The sequence below is a fragment of the Vombatus ursinus genome, unplaced genomic scaffold, assembly GCF_900497805.2.
Source record: "Vombatus ursinus unplaced genomic scaffold, bare-nosed wombat genome assembly UNPS02014786.1, whole genome shotgun sequence".
Lineage (NCBI taxonomy): Eukaryota > Metazoa > Chordata > Mammalia > Diprotodontia > Vombatidae > Vombatus > Vombatus ursinus.
This window is the reverse complement of record NW_020954564.1, coordinates 11,599,721-11,621,155: the sequence shown is the minus strand read 5'-3', so window position 1 is coordinate 11,621,155 and position 21,435 is coordinate 11,599,721. Positions and strand designations below refer to the sequence as shown.

The 21,435-nt window shown below is 37.3% G+C and overlaps 1 protein-coding gene across 1 annotated transcript; it reads left to right on the top strand.

Annotated features, from left to right (window-relative positions):
- The first annotated feature begins 19,213 nt into the window (after window positions 1–19,213).
- Window positions 19,214–20,161, top strand: LOC114046993 (olfactory receptor 1G1-like). The gene has a single exon (XM_027867636.1). It carries the CDS (start codon window positions 19,214–19,216, stop codon window positions 20,159–20,161), a length of 948 nt encoding a protein of 315 aa, XP_027723437.1.
- Window positions 20,162–21,435: the final 1,274 nt, after the last annotated feature.

Genomic DNA, 21,435 nt, shown 5'->3' with positions numbered 1-21,435 from the left:
GATAAATGAGATTTGAGTTTAAGAGAGGTTTGAACTTGTCTTATTGACTCCAGATCCAATGTTCCATCCACTGCATCACCTAGTAGTCTATTACTTAATAGGGAAGGACTACCCCAAGTTGTATTCCAACATTTGACTCCTTTCTCATCAAGTGCTAGCTATATGAAGAGCATCATAAATTTAAAAAAAGTGAAAAAATAATTTATCCAAGCAAGTAGCAAATAAAAATCAGAGAAATCATACACATTAGAATACATTAGATGCTATATAGTATGAATTAGCTTTCCCACTAGGAGTTTTCTCAGTTCAACTAAGAGAGTGAGTCCTCAGTCTCAATCAAAGATTTGATTTAAAGGAAAGTTTCTCCATGTTTCTAAAGCAGCAAGCCAGAGATCAAGGATATGGAAAGGTACTCATTCATTTACTTGTCATTTGATTCTTGAAGTATTTCTCTCCCTTCAGGGGCTTGTTTCTGATAATTTCTTGAAAGATGCTGTCCAGGTCCTCCTTTTGATTATGGCTTTCAGGTAGGCCAATGATTCTGACATTGTCTCTCCTGGATCTATTTTCCAGGTCAGTTGTTTTTCTCTTAAGGTATTTTACATTTTCTTCTATTTTTTTCATTCTTTTGAATTCGTTTGATTCTTGATGTCTCATGGAGTCATTAGCTTCCACTTGGCCAATTCTAACTTTTAAGGAGTTGTTTTCCTCAGTTAGCTTTTGTACTTCCTTGCTTTTTGGCCAATTGTACTTTTTAAAGTGTTGTTTTCTTCAGTGGATTTTTGTATTTCCTTTTCCATTTGGCCAATTCTACTTTTTAAACAGTCATTTTCTTTTTACAAGCTGTTGACTCTCTTCATAATTCTCTTGCATCACTCTTATTTCTTTTCCCAATTTTTCTTCCATCCCTCTTACATGATTTTAAAGCTCCCTTTTGAGCTCTTCCATGAGTTCTTTCTTGAGACCACTTCCCATTTTACTTTTCCTTGGGGTTTTGCCCTTAGGTGTTTTGACAGTATTGTCCTCTTCTGAGTTTGTGTCTTGATTTTCCCTGTCACCATAATAACTTTCTATGATCACATTCTTTTTTTTGTTGTTGCTTTTAGCTCATCTTTTTTTGGCCCTTCCCTTTCTTCTAAAGTTGAGCTCTGGTCCGGGGGTGAAAGGGGCACTCTTTTAGGCTTTTTGTGCCAGGGGCTGCGGGCCCTGGCTGTTTACCTGGTGCTATACTAATGTTGCCCTGAGGCTCACAGGGGACCCTCATGTCTGGTTTTGTACTAAGGGGGTGGGGTGGGGGATGACTGGTGCTGCTGGATGTCATAAGAGTTTGGCAGCTTACCTGGTGCTGAGCCAGGATCCTAGTGCTAGTGTCTTACAAATTTGACTCAGTTTTCCATATATTTGAGAAATAAGGCCTTTATCAGAGACACTTTCATGCAACCTTCTTTCAGAATACTTTCCTGATTCCCTCGGTTATTAGTTCCTTATCTCAAATCATATATTTTGTATATAACCTGAGGTTCAAAACTAAACATTTGCCTAAGATTCTTTTTATTGGTGGAGAGAAGATGATTCATGCCTGGAAGAAGGTAGAGTTGAAAAGAGATTGGGAAAAGATGATTCTTCTGGCTTTTAGCTTCAAGAGAGGATAGAGTTCCAACTCTCTTCCGAGACAAGCCCCTGAAAGTTAATTTTCTGGGAACCAAGATGGTGGAGAAAGCAGTAAATTGCCATAACTCTCCCATATTCACCTCCCAACAACCATAAAATAGCACTCCAAAACAAATCCTGAAACAGCAGAACCAGCAAAAAGACAGGGTGAAGCAATCTTTGAACCCAAGAAACTTGGAAGATCAGCAGGATAAGTCTCTCTCAGTCAGGTAAAAGGGGAGAATATTCTAGGACAAGAAACACCCCAGAAAACCAGCAGCAAGCCCCACCTCAGCAAACCAGTGGGAAATCCTGAGCCCCAGTGCCGTAGAACAGGCAAATGTCCAGAGGAATTGCTGACTCCAGCTCTGAGAACTGCCACAAGCCTGGGCAAACAAGCAACCTTTAGCAGCCAGACCTCCATGTGCTTCAGTGCAGTCCTGTTTTACATTATTGCACATGTATAAACTATATCAGACTGCTTATCATCTTGGGGAGAGGGGAGAGGAGAGGGAGGGAGAAAAAATCTGAAACTCAAAATCTGTCAAAAATGAATGTTGAAAATTGTCTTTACATGTAGTTAGAAAAAAAATAAGATACTATTAAAAAAGAAGATGGCATGAGCCAAGTCTCAAAAGGAAAGAGGGGGCTTAAGAGGTATGTTTGAGGAGGGTGAGCATTCCAGGCATTGGGGAAAGTCTATGCACAGGCATGGAGGCTAAAGATGGATTCTCCAGCTTCCAAGGTTTGATAAATGAGATGAAATGTCTTGTATTGGAGAATGGCAAATAGACCAGACTGGCTAGAGTATACAGTGTAAAGGGACAGTAATGTGTAATTAGTCTGGGGGTGGTGACTGTATTATTAGAGAAAAATGAACAGATATGAGATATTTTGAGGAAGTACAATTGAGAAGACTTGGAAATTTATTGGGTATGGGGATGAGGGAGAGCAAAGAGTTAGAGATGACTCCTAGGCTCTGAAATTGAGTGATTAGAAGAAAGGTATTGCCTTCTATAGTAATAGGGAAGTTAGAAGGCTGGGTAAGTTTAAGAGGAAAAATAATTTGTTTTATTTTGAATATAATGAGTTTGAAATAATTATGGGACATCTAGATGGAGATAGCAAGGAGAGAGAAAGAGATATAGAACTGAAGTTCAGGGGAGAAGTAAGATTTGTATATGTTTACTTAGAAGTTACCTTCTTAGAGACTGAACTGAATAAATTGAGAGCTGATGAGATCATTGAGAGAGTGTGTAGATAAGGAAGAGGAGAGGTCTCTGGCCAGAGCCTTCCATATGCGTGGATGATTCAGCTGCAAAGACGTCTGAGATCAGACCCAATAGATAGAAAGAGAAATAACAACGAAGTCCTACAAAACTCCAAAAGGAGGAGAGGGTGATCCCCTAAATCAAATACTGCAGAGAAGTCAATACAGGATGAGGCCTGAGAAAAGGCCAATAAATGTGGCAACAAAGAGAACAATGGAGATAAGAACTTTCTCTTTGATGAAAGTTCCAGTAAAACTGGAAAGCAGGAAAAAATTGGGTTTAGAACAAAATTTCATACTGTGTACCAACAGACTCCAAATGAGTATATAACATAAATATGGACACATTAGAGGACAAGGGAAAGTGAAATCTTTCACAACTATGGATAAAGGGAGAATTCCTAACTAAATAAAGGGTAGAGATGATCACAAAAATACATTGGAAACTTCAACTGCATACAATTAAAAAGTGTTTACACAAGGAAAATCAAGGTAATTCTATTTACAAAGTAAATAGTTAACTGGGGAAAATGTTTGCAGCAATTTTTTTGGGTAAGTTAATGTTCAAGATATATAGGGAATTTCTACAAATATGTAAGAATGACAGCCATATTCCAATAGGTAAATGGTCAAAGGATATGAACAAGCAGTTTTCCCCCACAAAAAATAAATGCAAGTTATCAACAGCCATTATGGAAAAAATGCTTCAAATCACTGAAAATAAGAGACATGGCAACTAAACAACTCTAAGGTTCCATCTCCTATCACAAAGACTAGCAAAAGTACAAAAGAGGAAATGGCAGTTATTGGAAGGATTTTTGGAGGATAGGCACACTAATTTATTTTGGAAGAGGTATGAATTGGTACATCAGATCAGGGAATTAACTTGTATATGCCCCCAAATTCACTAAACTGTTCATAATCTTGGACCCAATGATTCTATTGCTAGGCACATATCCCCAAAGATAGAGCAAAAGAACTCATATGTATATATAGTTATAGAAGTATTTTTGTTGTAACAAAGAACTAGAAACAAAATGAGTACCCATCAATTAGGGAATTTTTGAACAAACTATAGTATATGAATGGATTAAAATATGATGATGGCATAAGAAATGATGAAACAGATTCAGAGAATCCTGAGAGGACTTTATGAACAGATAAAGAATGAATTGAGAAGAAACAAGAGAATAGTTTATATGATGATCATGGTAATATAAAGGAGAACAGCTCTGATAGATTTCAGAGCTTTAATCAATACAGTGATGTGACTAGTCATAACTTCAGAAGACTAATAATGAAACATGCTTCCCACCTCTTGGCAGAAAGGTAGAAGAACAGAGATGCAATGTGAGATAGAGTCAATGTGTTTTTTGTTTTACCTGACATTAGTGGGTTACAAGGGAGGGCTTCTATTTGGGGAGGGGATAGAGTTGGTGGGTAGAATGCTGATGCAAAAAAGAAAGAAAATATCATCAATGAAACATTCTAAAAATATTCTGAAGCAGAAGAAAGTTTATAAGGGGACACTGAAAATTTTGCTACTATAATGTTAAATTTAATATACCTTAAAAAACAAAATCTACCTTACCAGAGTTTCATATACAGCCTTCTTTATATATTGAAATGTTCATATTTATTTTTAATAATAAAAAGAGATCATTAGTGATCTCGAAAAGAGCAATATATTTATAATGATGGAAGATAGATTCCAAGGGATTGATAATTAGGAGAAAGGTGAGAAAATGGAGGCAATGAGTGTAGACAGCTCTTTTTTTTTCCCAGAGTTTAACCATGAAAGGGAGGAGATAGAAACATGACAGATGAATAGATAAATGCAGGCAGATAGATAGAAATGTGGAGGGACAGAGAGATGAATGGATGGACATACATACATGTAGATAAACAGATGAATTAGATATAAAGAAGTGAAAGAATTTATTAGGCACTTACTGTGTGTCAAGCACTGTGCTAAATTCTAGAAATACAAATTACAAGCCAAAAGAAAGAGAAGAGAGATTAAAAATGCAACTTGAGGGTTTAGTAGGGTCAAATGAAAACTTTTTAAGCATAAGACAGGTCTGAGCATACTTGTAGGCATCTGGGAAAGGACCAATGTGAGAAGTGCTTGGAAATTGGGAAAAAGAAAGGATGCTTGAAGGGTCAAGCTTTTGGAAAAGAAGAAGATATGAACTAAGGGCATGAATAGAAGGGTTGGTGTTGGCAAGAAGGACTAGCTCTTCCTCTGAGACAAAGTAGGAGAGGATGGAGGTTGATTTTGTAGTTATTTGAAGAGTAGAAGTGGGGAGAAGAGGGAGCTCATCACAGATGGCTTCTTTTTTTCCAGTGAGTTATGAAGTGAGACCCTTTACTGAGGTGAAGGGCAAAATGGTGGTGGTACGAAAAAAAATTATTTGAAATAAACAATGTGGAGAGTATGATATAGAAATTATAGAGGAAAAGTAAAAAGATTTGGCATACAGCAGTGAGTGTCCAGATGAGCCTGGATAACATAAATTTATAGTGGTCAAATTAATATTCCTGAACGCAAGTCTGATCATGTAACTTTCCCTGCTTAAATAGCATCAGTGACTCCCCAGTTCCCTTAGGATAAAATACAGATCCCTCTCTTTGGCATTTAATCCCACAAGTGAGGTGCAGCTTATCTTTCTAGGATGACTAACCATTGTTCTCACGCATTCTGTGTTTTGACAAGGCTACACTTCTCCCAGTTCTCTATGAATGACATTCCATCTCTTCTATATCCGTACACAAGGCATCCCCCATACCTCGAATGCTCTCTCTCTCTCCTTATATATGTCTCTGAGAACTCATAGTTCTTTTCAGCCTCATTTCAATTTCTACTTCCGTCAAGGAACCTTTCCTCATTCTCCAAGTCTATTGTGCTTCACTCTACCCAAATCAGCATGTGTTTATTTTTATATCCTGCATTTACTTACTTGTGAACACATTATTTTCCCTTAGTAGAATGTAAGTTCGTTTAAGGAAGAGATTTTCTTTTATGCATTTGTATGACTAGCCCCTTGCACAGTTCCAGGTGCTTAATAAATACTTCTTGATTGATTGATTGATTGACTCAGCAAGTATGATTGTATGACTTCTTGTTTGAACAATCCATGACCAGGGTCCATAAAGGGATGGTCCAGAATAAGACAACAGGGCAAGGGACTCATGGGTCAAAGACAGTGTAAAGTTGAAATGATTAGCTACAGAATTCAAAATTTTAAGGGATTAAAAATGACCAGAGCAAGTACAATGGCCTCAGAAAGAAAGGGTGGTGTGGTAAAGACAGAAAATAGGTTTAGGAGAGGTAAGGAATAAGGACATCTAAAAGGATAGGAAGTTATGGTCAGATATAGAATTTGGAAAATATTGACTGTAGATGTGGAATAGCTATGGGTGATGCCAGCATGAAAACTATAATTATCTGTGACTGAGGTGGTATCATTATGTCAAGAGAACAGGAAACTTACGATTGTAGAGGTTAAGCAATTTGCCTGTGGTCACTCTATTAGTAAATGTCAGTGGTGGGATTTGAATTCAGGTCTCAACTCTGATATGAGTTGGGGTTTAGCTGAAACTAGGAAGCTTCATTGTTTTTGAAAATCTTGCTTAACACCTTCTAAAAACAGTAATCCAAAGGTCTGGTTCTAAGTTCACTTTATTTCAATACTTAGTTTTAAAAGCTGTCTCACATAAAAGAAGATGCTTCATAAAAATACATAGGTCCAAATGAAAGAAGTGCATGTTTAGATGTGCTTACTAAATCACGAGCCTGATTTTTTCCAGTCTCATCCATTATTCAAAGGGTTCTGTTACAATTCAGCTAGTGGATTTATATCTTCTTTGATGTCATCAATTGTCCTTATAAACTAATAAAACATTTAGGTTTTTCTTTTTTTTTAACAAATGGGTTCAAAATCCACTGAAATACTTCTTTTTTCAGATTTTTTTAAAAGGTTAGAAAATTATGTTTCCATACTCTAAGTGTGTTGATGAAAGTGTTTTATAGCTGACACAGATCATCTTAAATATCAAAAGCTCAGTTTTTACATGTTTTACTTATACTGAAGGTTTCAATCTATTATTAGCTGATATATTAAGGCACAGTATACACTGAGGGTAAGGTTTATCATTAACAACAATGAATATGAATTTGTATTTTAAATAATCTCAAAAATTTCAAATGATTTTTGGCTAACTTCTGGTCAGATCTGATTAGATTGTAACTGAGTTTTTACCTTTCAGTATGGCTGATGAAGAACTCATCCTTGAGATAGGAGAAGCATCAGATCTGTCATAATCTTGTCATTAGCTTGTGCTTATATTATTAGCATTAACTTCAACATTGGAATTTTTACAGAGACATTTTCTTTTTTCTTTTTATCTTTTTGCTGGGCAATCAAGGTTAAGTGACTTGCCCAGGGTCACACAACTAGTAAGTGTCATGTGTTGTGTGTCTGAGACCAGATTTGAACTCAGGTCCTCCTGATTCCAAGGGCTGAGCTCTATTCACTGTGCCACCTAGGTGCCCCCTACAGAGATATTTTCAAACCACTTGTCTATTTTGTGATGATTAATTTAATTAAAACTAGACAAAAAATCTAGATAATACACTTATCTGGTGTTAACCAGACTGGAACTGGCCTCTAACTGTTGGGTAGCTAAAGCCACACAAAGCAGGCCAGAGACAGGAGAGTCAGGACACAAACAGAAGTTTAATTAATTTCAGAGTGAGAAAAATGATGTTTACAAATAGAAGCCCCACCTCCTGAGAAGGAGGGCTTAATATGCTGGGACAAGGCAGTACTTTATACACACAAGTGGGCTAGACTATGACGCAATCATTCTTAGCTGTTTCCATGTCATGCTCATGCATGGCCTGGGTCCTGTGGGAACAGTTCTTAAGTTGATTGTCTCAGGTCTTGGGGGTCATGATTACTCTCCAGGGTATAGAACCAGAGTTCTGTGATGGGAACAGGAGTACAAAAAACAGGGATTGTGAGTATGACAGAGATATGATGGATATTGGCTATCAGGCTCCTGGGAAATAGGAAGAGAAATCCCTCAGTGAACACGTGGTGCTAGTCAAAACAATACACTATACCAGAGGGTGAAATTATCCAGAGCACAAAGGATTATTGTTATGCCAAGCTCAGGGCACAGCTTGTTTGCTGGGCCTTAGCTCTGGGAAACAGGCTGTCTCCAAACTATTTTGACACTAGGCATACATAAAGTTCTGCACCTTATAATAAAAAGACTAAAAGTGAATGAACTAATGGGCATTAATTTCTCAGTATACTTCATGCACTTACTGTATGTGAAGTATGAACACCTGATATACTGACTGAGTAATGACACCAGTGATAAACTTTTTTGTCTGCTTTCACTGTTTTTTAAATAATATTTTATTCCCCCCCAATCAAATGTAAAAACAATTTTAACATTTTTTTGAGCCTTGAGTTCCAAATTGTATCTCTCCCTCTCTCTCCTCCCACCTTCCTGAGACAGTAAGCAATCTGATATCTAATATAGGTTATACATGTACAATCATGTGAAACATATTTCCTTATTAGTCATTTTGTGGAAGAAAACTTGAACAGGAAGAAAGAAGAGAGAGACAGAGAGAGAGAGAGACAGAGAGAGAGAGAGAGAGAGAGAGAGAGAGAGAGAGAGAGAAGAAAGAGAAAGAAAGAAAGAAAGAAAGAAAGAAAGAAAGAAAGAAAGAAAGAGAAAAATAGAATGGTTTAGTCTATATTCAGACCTTTCTGGAGGAGAATAATATTTTTCATCATGAGTTGCTTGGGATTGTCTTGGATTATTGTATTATTGAGAATAGCTAAGTCATTCACCATTATTCATCATACTATGTTCCTGTTACTGTGTACAGTGTTCTCCCAGTTCTGCTCACTTCACTCTGCATCAGTTCATGTAAATCTTTTAGGCTTTTCTGAAATAATTCTGCTTGTCATTTCTTATAGCAAAATAATATTCCATTATAACCATATATCACAACTTGTTCAGCCATTCCCCAATTGATGGGCATCTTCTCAATGTCCAATTCTTAGCCACCACAAAAAAAGCTGTTAAAAATATTTTGTACACGTAAGTTTTTCCCTTTTTAAAAAATCTTTTTGGGATACCTAGTATTTAGGATCTAGTAGTGATATTGCTAGATCAAAGTTGCATGCACAGTTTTATAGCTTTTGGGCATAGTTCCAAATTGCTCTCCAGAATGGTTGGATCAATTCACAATAACGCATTAGGGTCCCAATTTTCCCACATCCCCTCCAACATTTATCATTTTCCTTTTCTGTCATATTAGCCAATCTGATAGGTGTGAGATAGCACTTCAGAGTTATTTTAATTTGCATTTCTCTTATCAATAGTGATTTAGGACATTTTTTTTCAGATGACTATAGATAACTTTGATTTCTTCATCTGAAAACTGGCTATTCATATCCTTTGACCATTTATTGATTGAGGAATTACTTGTATTCTTATAAATTTGATTCAGTTTTCTATATATTTGAGAAATAAGGCCTTTATCAGAGATGCTTGCTGTAAAAATGTTTCCCCAGTTTTCTGCTTTCCTTCTAAAAAACCTTTTATACTCATATGTATATATATGTATGTATGTATGTATGTATGTATGTATTGTTCCTTCTTGAACCCATTCCTGATGAAAGTTGGTTTTCAGAACCAACAGTCTTCCTCCCCTATCTAATTCCTCTGTGTCAGTATCCCTCTTGAACCTTATTTGTATAAAATAATTACTCTTTTTAGCTGTTCCTAAATGGTTTTGCTTTTTAAAGTAATATCATATGCAAGTCTACTGCAATCTTTTTTACAAACTACTTAATTACTAATAACAATCTTAGACATATGTTTTACATTTTACATACATAAAAAGTAAATAGTCTGTCCTTATTGAGTCCCTTGTAATTAGTCTTTGGTATGTACCTTACATTTCTCTTGGATCTTGTATGTCAAATCTTCTATTAAGTTCAGTTTTTTTTAAACAAAGTCATGGAAGTCTGACAGTTCATTAAATGTCCATTGCTTTTTCATTCAAGATTATGCTTAACTTTTCTGGGTATGATATTTTTGGCCACAACCCCAGTTCTTTTGCTCTTCAATATATAGTGCTCCAAGTCCTGTGGTCTTTTAGTGTGGTCACTGCTAGGTTTTGTGTGATTCTAATTGTGGCACTGCCATATTTAAATTTTTTTCTTGTTGCTTGTAATATTTTATCCTTGTTCAGAATTTGACTATAGTATTCCTACGGGTTTTCCTTATAGGTTCTCTTTCAGGTGGTGATCAGTGGATTTTTTCTATTCCTACTTTCTCCTCTTGTTCTAATGCTTCAGGACAATTTTCTTTAATTATTTCTTGTATTATTGTATGATGATTCTTTTTTTTAATCATAGCTTTCAGGTAGTCTGATTATTCTAATGTTTTCTCTTCTTGGTCTGTTCTCCAGATCAGTTGTTTTTCTTATGAGATGTTTCACATTCTCTTCTATTTTTTCATTCTTTCTATTTTGTTTCATTATTTCTTGGTCTCTTTATAACTTCACTGGCTTCCCCTTGCCCAATTCTGATTTTCAAGTAGATGTTTTCCTCCTTAAGATTCTGGATCTCCTTTTCTAATTGGTTGACTTTCTTTTCATAATCTTCTTGGGTTGTTCTTCTTTTTTTTTTTTTAGTTTTTCCTCAATCTCTGTCGCTTGATTTTTAAAGTCTTTTTTAAAAAGTTCTTCTATGAATTCTTTTTGAGCTGGTGACCATTTGATGTTACTCTTTGGGTTAGAAGAGGGTTTTTCTGTTTCAGTATCCTCTGAAGATGAACCCCAGTCTTCTCGATTCCCATATCAACTCTCTATGATTGGATTCTTTGTCCTTTGCCTGTGAATTTTTTTAAAATTTGTAATAACTTAGTTTTTATAATCATCTCTAGTCCTGGGGCATGGGGAATGGTACCTCTGTCTTCATATCCTCCTTCAGTTCTCCCCTCTGGCCTGGAACTGGAACCAAGACCACCAGTTTCCCATAAGTGCACATAGTCAAAGATGTCCCTACCCTACTGCTTCTGCACTCACTGGGCACATACTGGTTCCTTCTTGATCTTGCTGTGTCTGCAGCACAGCCGGCTCTGGCATTCCTTGTCAGCAGAGGCTCCCTCAATCTTCCTGGGTTCTGGAGCTCAATACCTCTCACTGTCCTGGGGGTAAAAGTTCCTGCAGCTGGGGCTGAGGCAGCTTCCCAACCTAGCTAATCCTAAGGCTTGTTGCTTGTTTTTTAAGTGTACCTAGGAACTAGCCTTGAGTTGTTTACTCTTCACAGGGACCAAACCTCATCCTGGGATTTTTCTTCAGATCTTCTCCTATTATCCCAGAAGGACCCCTGTTCTGCCCCTACTCTTATTTATTTTTACCACTCTGTGTTCTCCCTGAGGTGCTATTTCATCTCTTTTGTAGAGGAAAATATTGAGAGCTTGGAATTTTCTGACCTACTCCACCATCTTCCCAGAATCCTCTAGTTCATTGATTCTTAAACTATCTCTCCTTTATCTGTTTTCCCACATTAGTTTTTTAAATAGAAAATTTCTTATAGTTTCTTGTCTTTTCCAATATTTTGATTTTAATATTTCTTGTTGTATCATAGATTCATTAACTACTTCTTGATTGATTCTAATTTGCAAGGAATTTAGTACTTGCGTAAAGTTATTTTTTCAACTCTTGTGCTAATGTATTAATTTTATTTAGAAGTAAAGCTCTCATTTCTTTTCTAATTCTTTTAGTATTATTATTTAATTTATAAGATCATTTCAAAACTCTTTTATAAAACATTTGCTTCATTTCTTCCAAGAATTCTAATTGACCACATGGTCAAACTGTTTTTTTCTGCAAGCCTTGCTTGTGGGTGTTTAGGAATTATTTTCTTCTTTAGTATTTATGGCTTAAGTGTACCTGGTACAATAGTAGCTCTTTATTTTGGGACCTTTTACTCCTCATTATTAAGCATTTCTTCTTGAATTGGGATTTTGCATTAGGATTAAGCTCTGTACATTACTGGAGAGAATGTCAAGGTCTTTCTTGGTCCTATTTTGCATTCTCTGCTGTGTTCTACAAGTATTGAGGACTGGGTTCTTTGAGGATCTCAGAGTTAGATCACAGTAGAGGCCTGATAACTTTCAGTGTTCTGATTTAGGGTGAAGTTGTGATGGATCTATAACTAGATCAACGTCTTCCTGGACTGAGATTTGCAAGCTCTTGGCCTTAGTTTGGGTCTAGATGACACAACTGTAGACATCACCCTTGGTGGAGTTCTGTGAGATTGCTTCTGGGTCCAGACCCTGTTAGATAGCTGAAGAACTCTGGATATTGAGAGAGAGGTGAGGTGGGGCTATAAACTCCCTCTTAGTCTGAGCTCCCTGACATGATCACTCAACTTCAGACCTCAGACCAGATGGAGGTAGAATCCATGACCTCACTATAGGACCAGCATCACACAGCTGCTGATTGCCTCTGCTCCTGATGGCCTCAGGTCAGGTCTCATCTGGGACTACTGGATGGACAATCAGACTACTCCTTGCTCTGGAGCACAGAGATAGGTCAGCCTTAGGTAATTTTCTAAGTCTAGATTGGTTCTATAACACAATCCTGGGGTCAGAGTTATACAACCATAGACTAGATTTGTTCCTGCTCCCTTCTCTACTGTTTCTTGTTCTTTGACCCAGCTGCAGGTCAGCCTTGATCCAAACCCAAACTATCTTCTAAGTTCATGCTAGATCCACAACTCAGGGGCTCTGGGGTCAAAGAGATGCAGCTGTTTACTGACTCCTTAAAATAACTTAAAAAGACTTTCTTAGATCTTTGGTGGAGTAACTGTAAGGAAAGGCTAGCCTGTATTGCTCCCTCTGATTTGGCCATCATGGCAGATCTGCTCACAGATTCACAGGAGACAAAATCTGAGGAAGGATATAAATAAAATTAATGGTTGTGGAAAGAGCCAGATGGAAGATTAGAGGCAAACACCCAGTTGAACTCTTTCAATATTCTCCTCATAAACAACTTTAAAATAACTTCTCAAGTCAAATTTTAGAGTGGCAGAGCCAACAAAAGGTCAGAGGGAGGCATTTTCCCACCTAAAACAACCTTAGGAAGTTGGCAGGAGTGGTCTATAATATTAAGATGGGAGTTGGCCCAGAGCCTGGCAGCAGCACCAGACCATGGAGGTAGCTGTAACAGCCATGGTAACAGCAGCAACTTTAGGATTTCTCAACCCAAAGACAGTAAGGGTGGTCAGACAACTGATCAGAAACAGATTACGGGGGACCCTTTGCTGGCATTGGTGCTAATTGGCAACTCTATTGCCTATACACAATTCTGGGTTGCAGTTCCAAGGCAGAGAGAAATACTGGTGGTCAGTTAAAAGGCAGCAGGAGCCCTGGTGCCAGTTCTAATATAGAGAGGAGCACTAGTACTTGTGACCGAAGGAGAGTAGGGTACCTGGTCATAGTTCCAGGGTTAAGAGAAGTACTAACACTTGTGGCTTCAGGGAGCAGGGTAAAGCACAGAGCAGAAGAGCAGTGACCACATCTCTCCCCAGATCATACCACCTTGGTAGTACCAAAAACTTAAATATGCCCAAAACTAGCTCTGAAAAGAGCAGCACAAAAAAGCCTGAAGCTTGGCAAAGTGCCTCCCCACCCCCAGATAAACAGAGCCCAAATTTAACCCAAGTTCAACCAAGTTCAACCAAACCCAAGTTCAAAGTCAAGAAAAAAGCAGGAAAAATGAGCAAACAACAACATCAAAAAGAACTTGACCATAAAAATCTGTTATGGCAGAGAAGACCCTGACATAAAATCAAAAGAAGGCAACAATTTTTTTTTTTAAAAAAAAGCTACAAAGCCTCAAAGAAAAATGCTAATTGGACTCAAGTCTAATAAGAATTCTTGACAGAAAAGCCTTCACATGGACAAAAATATTTATAGCAGCTCTTTTTTGTAGTGGCCACGAATTGGAAATTGAGGGGATGCCCATCAGCTGGGGAACTGCTGAACAAATTGTGGTATATGAATGTAATGGAATATTACCATGCTATAAGAAATGGTGAGCAGGTAGACTTCAGAAAAACCTGGAAAGACTCGAATGAACTGATTCTGAGTGAAGTGAACAGAACCAGGAGAACATTGTACACAGTAACAGCCAAAAAGTGTGATGACAAACTTTGATAGACTTATCTCTTCTTAGCAATGCAAGGGTCCAAGACAACTCTAAAGGACTCATGATGGAAAATGCTGTCCACATCCAGAAAAAGAACCATGGAGTCTGAATGCAGATTGAAGCATATTATGTGCACTCTCTCCCTCCCTCTCTCTCTCTCTCTCTCTCTCTCTCTCTCTCTCCATATATATATATATATATATATATATATATACATATATATATATACACATATATGTATCTTTGTTTTTTCTTTCTTTCTCATGGTTTCTCCCGTTGGTTCTAGTTCTTCTTTACAACATGACTAATGTTAAAATAGGTTCAATATGAATGTATATGTAAAGCCTATACCAAATTGCATGCCATCTTGGGTTGGGGAGAGGGAAGAAATGGGGAGAAAATTTGGAACTCAAAATCTTATGGAAGTGAATGTTGAAAACTAAAAATAAATAAATGAAAAAATTCCCAAAAGAGTTAAGAATGCGAGAAAAATTTGAGATAAGAAATGAGAGTGATGCAAGAAAATTATGAAAAGAGAATTAATAACTAGATAAAAGAGGCTCAAAAATACTGAAGAAAATAACACCTCAAAAAAATTGGCCTAATGGTAAAAGAAGCACAAAAATGAACTGAAGAACTCCTTAAAATCAGAATTGGCCAAATGGAAAAAGAGGTCCTAAAAGCTCACTGAAGAAAATAATTCCTTAAAAATTAGAATTTGGCAAGAGGAAGCTTATAACTCCATGAGACATCAAGAAACAATCAAAGTAAAAAAAAATGAAAAAAAATAGAAGAAAATGTGAAATATCTCATCAGAAAAAAAAAACTAAACCAGATCCAGGAGAAATAATTAAGAATTATTGGACTATATGAAAGCCATGATCAAAAAAATGCCTTAGGTATCATATTTCAAGAAATTATCAAGGAAAACTGCCTTGATATCTTAGATTCAGAGGGTAAAATGAAAGAATCTGCCAATCACATCTTGAAAGAGATCCCACAATGAAAATTCCCAGGAATATTAGAGCCAAATTTTAGAACTCCCAGGTCAAGGAGAAAATGCTCAAAGCAGCCAAAAAGAAACTATTATCCTTCAGCTGAAGTATAAAAGGCAGGGATAGCAATCATGACCTCAGACAAAGCAAAAGCAAAGATAGACCTAATTCAAAGAGATAAGCAGGGAAACTACATTTTGTTAAAATGTACCAAGGACAATGAAATAATATCAAAACAAATTAAGGGCAAACTTCTCTGATAAAGATCTCATTTCTCAAATATATAGGTAACTGAGTCAAATTTATTAAAAATAAGAGCCATTCCCCAATTGATAAACGGTCAAAATGAACAGGCAGCTTGCAGAAGAAATCAAATCAATCTATGTTGTTGTTATTGTTCAATCATTTTAATCATGTCCAAATTTGTATTTAAAGCTTAATCACAAGTCCTCTTGGGTTAAGCTAAACACACTAATTGAACTGAACATTCATGATTTATTTAAAAGTCTGTACATTTATTCCAATGTACATAAATTATAGCCCTCCTCCAGAACAAGTTTAATATTTTTATTCCTATAACACATGTGGATATATTTAAAGCATTTGAAACTAAGATATTTAAGTAATTTGAAACAGATGACAAGAAAATAAAACATTTATCTCTAAAAAAAATTTAATGGTCTTTAATGAAAGAGATGATGTATCATAGTGAAAAGTTCTAGACCTGGAGTCAGGAAAACCTTGATTCAAATAGTGCCACTGACCTAGCTGTGTGGCCTTAGCCTCTTTTAATCTGTTTTCCTCATGTGTAAAATGGAAAGAAAAATACCTGTTGTACCTAATTCCTAAAGTTGCTATGAGGATTCAAAAGATTCATATCTATAAAAGTCTTTGCTCACCTTAAAACACTGCCTCAATTTCAGCTATTATTACATTCTGAAGTTGTCATGAAGCTCAATGTTATTGAGATTTCAGCTTAAAATCAGGGAAAACTTTCTATCAATTGGATCTTTCCTCAAGTGGAATGGGTGTCTTTTGAGAAATAGCTTCCCAACCTCTGGAGGTCTTCAATGAGGTACTACTTATCCCATATGTTGTAAGAAGGTATTCTTTTTAAGGGACAGACTAAAGTTGATGAATCCTAAGTTTCCCGCCAGTGCTGGGATTTTATTGTTCTGTATGATGCATTGAACTTGGGCTTGAGGAGGACATGGCAGTCATGTACAAGCATTCAAAGGACTGTCTTGTGGAAGAGTGGACAGATTAGCTTTATTGGGTCTCAAAGGGCCAAACCAGAGACAAGGAGTGGAAGTTACAAAGAAGTATATATAGAATTGATGTCAGGAAAAAATTTTTTTTCTAACACACATCTATCTAAAAGTGGAATGTGTTGTCTCCTTGAAGATTATCATGCAAAGGCTGTATATCTTGGTGGCAGTTATATTATAGTGGGTATGCCTTGAATATATGGGTTGAACGAGATGGTTGCTAAGTCCACACTCAACTCTCTAATTCTATGATTGTGTGAATAGTGGGATCCTCATCTCTGATACTCACATTTAAGTTGTGCTTGAAGAGTAGATGGTGAAGCACCAATAGGAGGTTCTGGAAAAGCTCACTCCATGCCTCTGGGTAATGGGACATATTCCTAAATCTTCATGCAGAAAAAGAATCTCATCTGAAAGAAACAATGTCCTGCCCCAGGGACTCAGAGGCAATTACTCCATTTTTTGCCTTTAATGAGGAGCTCAGGGCCTCTAAAGCCAGTAAATATTCCTTGTGTAGAATCAGGAGGTGCCTGCACCATAGTAGTCTTCAGATAACTCCTCTCTGGGAGCTCCTCTACTCCAGAAGAGAGACATTCCCTAAGCAACAGTGTCAGATATTGACTCAGACTGGCTGGGTAAGTTCTGGATAATGCTTATCTCATTTTAATCTCATGAAATCTAAAGCATGAAGAGAAATTCACGTGTCCACAAAGATAAGGAAATAATCCTGCTGTCCTCTGTCATAGTCAGACCACATCTGAAATCCTACATTCATTTCTGGGTGCCACATTTTAGGCAGGACATAAACAACCAGGAGTGTGCTGTCTAGAGGAGGGTGATCAAGATTATGTGAGAACTGGAGACCATAACATATGGTTGAATGGTTGAAGAAAGTGAGGAAGAAAAATTGGGAATGGGGAAATAACTGTCTTTAAGTATGAATAGTTTTATTATGGGGAAGGATTCAATTTATACTTCTTGTACTCAGAGAGAAGACATGAGAACAATGTTTTAGGGAAGAATATTTTTGTTCAGGGTAATTAAAACTTAAAGAATATAATTCTGAAATTTCATTTCTAACAAGCAGAGTTGTCTAAAAGTGAAATGGTCTGCTTTTGGAAGTCTTTTAGTGGAGTCTAGAACCCTCTAGATGACCACCTAGCAGGGATAGTGTAAAGAAAATAACATGTTTTGAGCAGCTGGAAATCATAATAGCAGTAATTTAAATTTGTCTAGCACCTAGGTTTCAAAGCACTTCCCATTATCTCATTTAATCCTCCTGTTAGATATTAGAGAAAATGCTTATATCCCTATATTATGGATAGGAAAATGAGCTCCCCCAAAGAGGAAATTCCTTAACCAAGGTCATGAAGCTGGTAAATGGTGGAGATAAAATGCAACCACAAGTATTCTGATTCTAATGAAATAAATGCCAGAATTCTCTACATCCAATGGACATGTCTCAGGGCAGGCATGATTCTGTGATCCCATGTTCATTTACCATCTTTACTTCTTTAAAAACTAAGGTTACTAATTCAACAATTATTAAATGTGTAGTGTGTGTAGAGTATTGTCCTATGTGGGCCAAGAGAGACACAGATTGAATTGAACCCTTGAATAGGCTGTCCACAGTCTACATTTGGAATGCATTCCTTCCTCATGTCCACCTCCTAGAACTTCTGAGTTTTCTTCAAAGCTCAGATTAAGTACTACTTCCAGATTCCCCCTCCCTTAGCTGCTACCTCCTCCTCAATTACTTTGGATTTATTTTGTAGACACATATGTGTATATACCTATATACTTAGATATCTGCATATTGTCTCCATTGACAGAATGTGAGCATCCTATGGTCAAGGACTATTTCTCTAAGGTCTTTGTATCCTTCATGCCTAGTACAGTGCCTGGTACACAATAGAGCCTTAATAAATGCTTGCTGATTGACTGACTGACTGGCTAATTAATTGATTGAATGGAGGCAAATAAGGTTTTGTGGAAAGCACTAGATCAAGCCTGCACAACCTGCTACCTGCCAAAGGATTTTGGGTGGCCCACGAAAAATGTAGAAGATATTTTCCTTACATTTTTGTGGGCCACCCGAAATCCTTTGGTGGACTACAGGTTTTACAGGCCTGCACTAGATTATCCATGTGTCCTACAAAGACACAGATTCTCATACCAGCTTTACTTCTTGTGAGCTGTGTGACTTTGTGAAGATCACTTTACCTCTATGTACCTCAGTTTCCTTATATGCAAAATGGATCCGATCATATGGATTCTACCTTCATTCCTCAAGAAGTGGTTGTGAGATACTAATGCAAAAATGGATGTAAAGTATTTTGTAACTTTAAATACTCTGCCAATACCAACTATTACTAATATTAAGTGCTCATGAAATTTTTATTTCATTCTCAATAGAAAAAAAATGCAAACTTCTTACTTTGGAAAGAAATGGTGGAAGGGTGAAATCTAGGAGTTGTAGTAGATATTCTCTAAGGTTCTTCTTTCTGGCTCAGATATTCTATGTTCTAGAGCTTTTGTCCTAGATACAATATTCTATTTTAATCATTTAGAGCTCTAACATTCTATGTTCTACTCTCTAAAGTTCTCTCCAGCTCTAATATTTTGTCATATATTCTAACATTCCATGTTAAAAGGTTCTTCCCCTAGAAACATTCTGCATTCTAGCATTTTGTATTTTAAGGTTCCTTTTGATGCTTGATAAATATGAACTGTTATCATGATGTCTACCTCTCCCTTCCTCAGTTATACCAGAAAAATGGACAGAGGAAACCAGACAAGACTCTCTGAATTTCTCCTCCTCGGGCTGTCTCAGCATCTGGAGCAACAACTGATTCTCTTTGGCCTATTCCTGGCCATATACCTTGTTACAGTAGTGGGGAACCTTCTCATCATATTGGCTATCTGCTCCAACTCTCACCTCCACACACCTATGTATTTCTTTCTGGCCAACTTCTCTTTCACTGATGTGTGTTTGTCTTCCACCACAGTGCCTAAGATGTTGTTCAACATTCAAACTCAGAGCCAAACTATCCGCTATGGTGGATGTCTTGCCCAGATCTTCTTCTTCCTGTGGTTCATTGGGTTGGATGTCTTCCTCCTAGGGGTTATGGCATATGACCGACTTGTGGCCATCTGCTACCCTCTCCACTATACTATTTGCATGAGCCCCCAATGCTGTTTCCTGCTGGTGGCTGGGTCATTGGTCCTGGCTCATTTATATTCCTTGACTCATACCATTCTTCTGGTTCAATTACCTTTCTGTGATTCTAATACTATCTCCCACTTCTTCTGTGAGCTCCTCCCTTTGATGAAGCTCTCCTGCTCCCAACCTTATGCCAACCAGTATGTGCTGATGTACTGGGGTGGGGCCTTAACTATCCTGATCCCCCTGATGATTCTTATTTCCTATGTCCAAATCGTGACCACCATACTCCGTGTCCCATCAGTGAAGGGAAAATGCAAAGCCTTCTCCACCTGTGGCTCACATCTTACTGCTGTTTGCCTGTTCTATGTGGCTGCCATTGGTGTGTATTTCATTCCCTTTGAGGCTGACTCAGCTGGAAAAGATAGGTTGGCAGCTGTGATGTATGCTGTGGTGACCCCTATGCTGAACCCTTTTATTTATAGTCTGAGGAACAGGGACATGAAGGAGGCCTTGGGAAGGCTCCTTCATAGGAAGTCATTGTTTTTTTCAATAAGATAAAAAATTTTTAAATAAGATCAATAAGGTAATTGTTTTTTCAATAAGATCAAATAAGAGTTTGTGGGAAGTCCTGGGGACAATTAGATTTGTCCAAGCCAGAATCACTAAATGTGAGATAAGGCATGGACACATCTATGTGACTTACCCTGAAAGTTCTTAAGCAGAAAAAAACACTTGGGGCAGCTAGGTGGCACAGTGGATAGAGCACTGGTCCTGAAGTCAGGATGACCTGAGTTCAAATCCAGCCTCAGACCAAACACTTGACACTTACTAGCTGTGTGACACTCGGCAAGTCACTTAACCCCGATTGCCTAAGACAAAACAGAAAATAGAAAAAAAAGAAAAAAAAAAAGAAAAAAACACTTTATGAAGAAAGAGGGGATGGGGTAGGAAGTGGAAGAGGGGAAAGATAATTACAATGGAATCATAGAACAAAAGAGTATTAAAGATAGAAAGATCATCTTAGTGATCCTGGAATATAAAACCAGAAGGGAATTGAAAGATCATCTAGTCCAATTTCAAATCCCCACCCCTACTATTTACAGATGAGGACACTGAAGCTCAGAGAAACTAAATTACTTACCTAAGGTCACACCATTCATAGATAGCAAAATAGTGACTTGAACTCAGGTATCCCTGAACTCAGTCCAGAGGTCTTTCCAATATTCTTTCCTTGCTCAATGATGAAAGAAAGGTGAAAGGAGAATTTTTTTAATGTAGGGAGAGTAGAAAGAGAAAGAAGAACAGATGGAGAAAAAAAAAAACTCTAAGAATGAAATATTATTCCATCTCTAACAACTGAAGAAATACTAAGTATTAATGCTGCCTACACAAATTAATTCCCTCTTTCATTCACTTTATGTCATCTCCTCAAAGATATTATCAGTGTCCTACCACATTGGCAAGTACCCTTTACCACTGCCCTAAATGAGGGACCCACAGCTAAAAAGAATATTGCTAAATTCCAAAGTTCCTTCAGAAAAGGAGCCCAGAATAGGGTGGAGTCTTCAAACTATGCCACATAAGAATCAATGAAAAGAACTGGAGAAGAAAAGATTTAAGAGAGACAAGTAACACAATTCATAGAGTGCTGGACTTGGGGTCAGGAAAACTAATGTTCAAATCATGTCTCAAACACTTACTAGCTATGCAATCTGGGGCAAACCACAAGCTCTCTAAGCCTCTCTCTGTAAATGGGGATATTAATAGTACCTAGGTCACAGGCGAGGATCAAGTAAAATAACATGGAAAAGGCTTTGCTAACCTAAAGTACT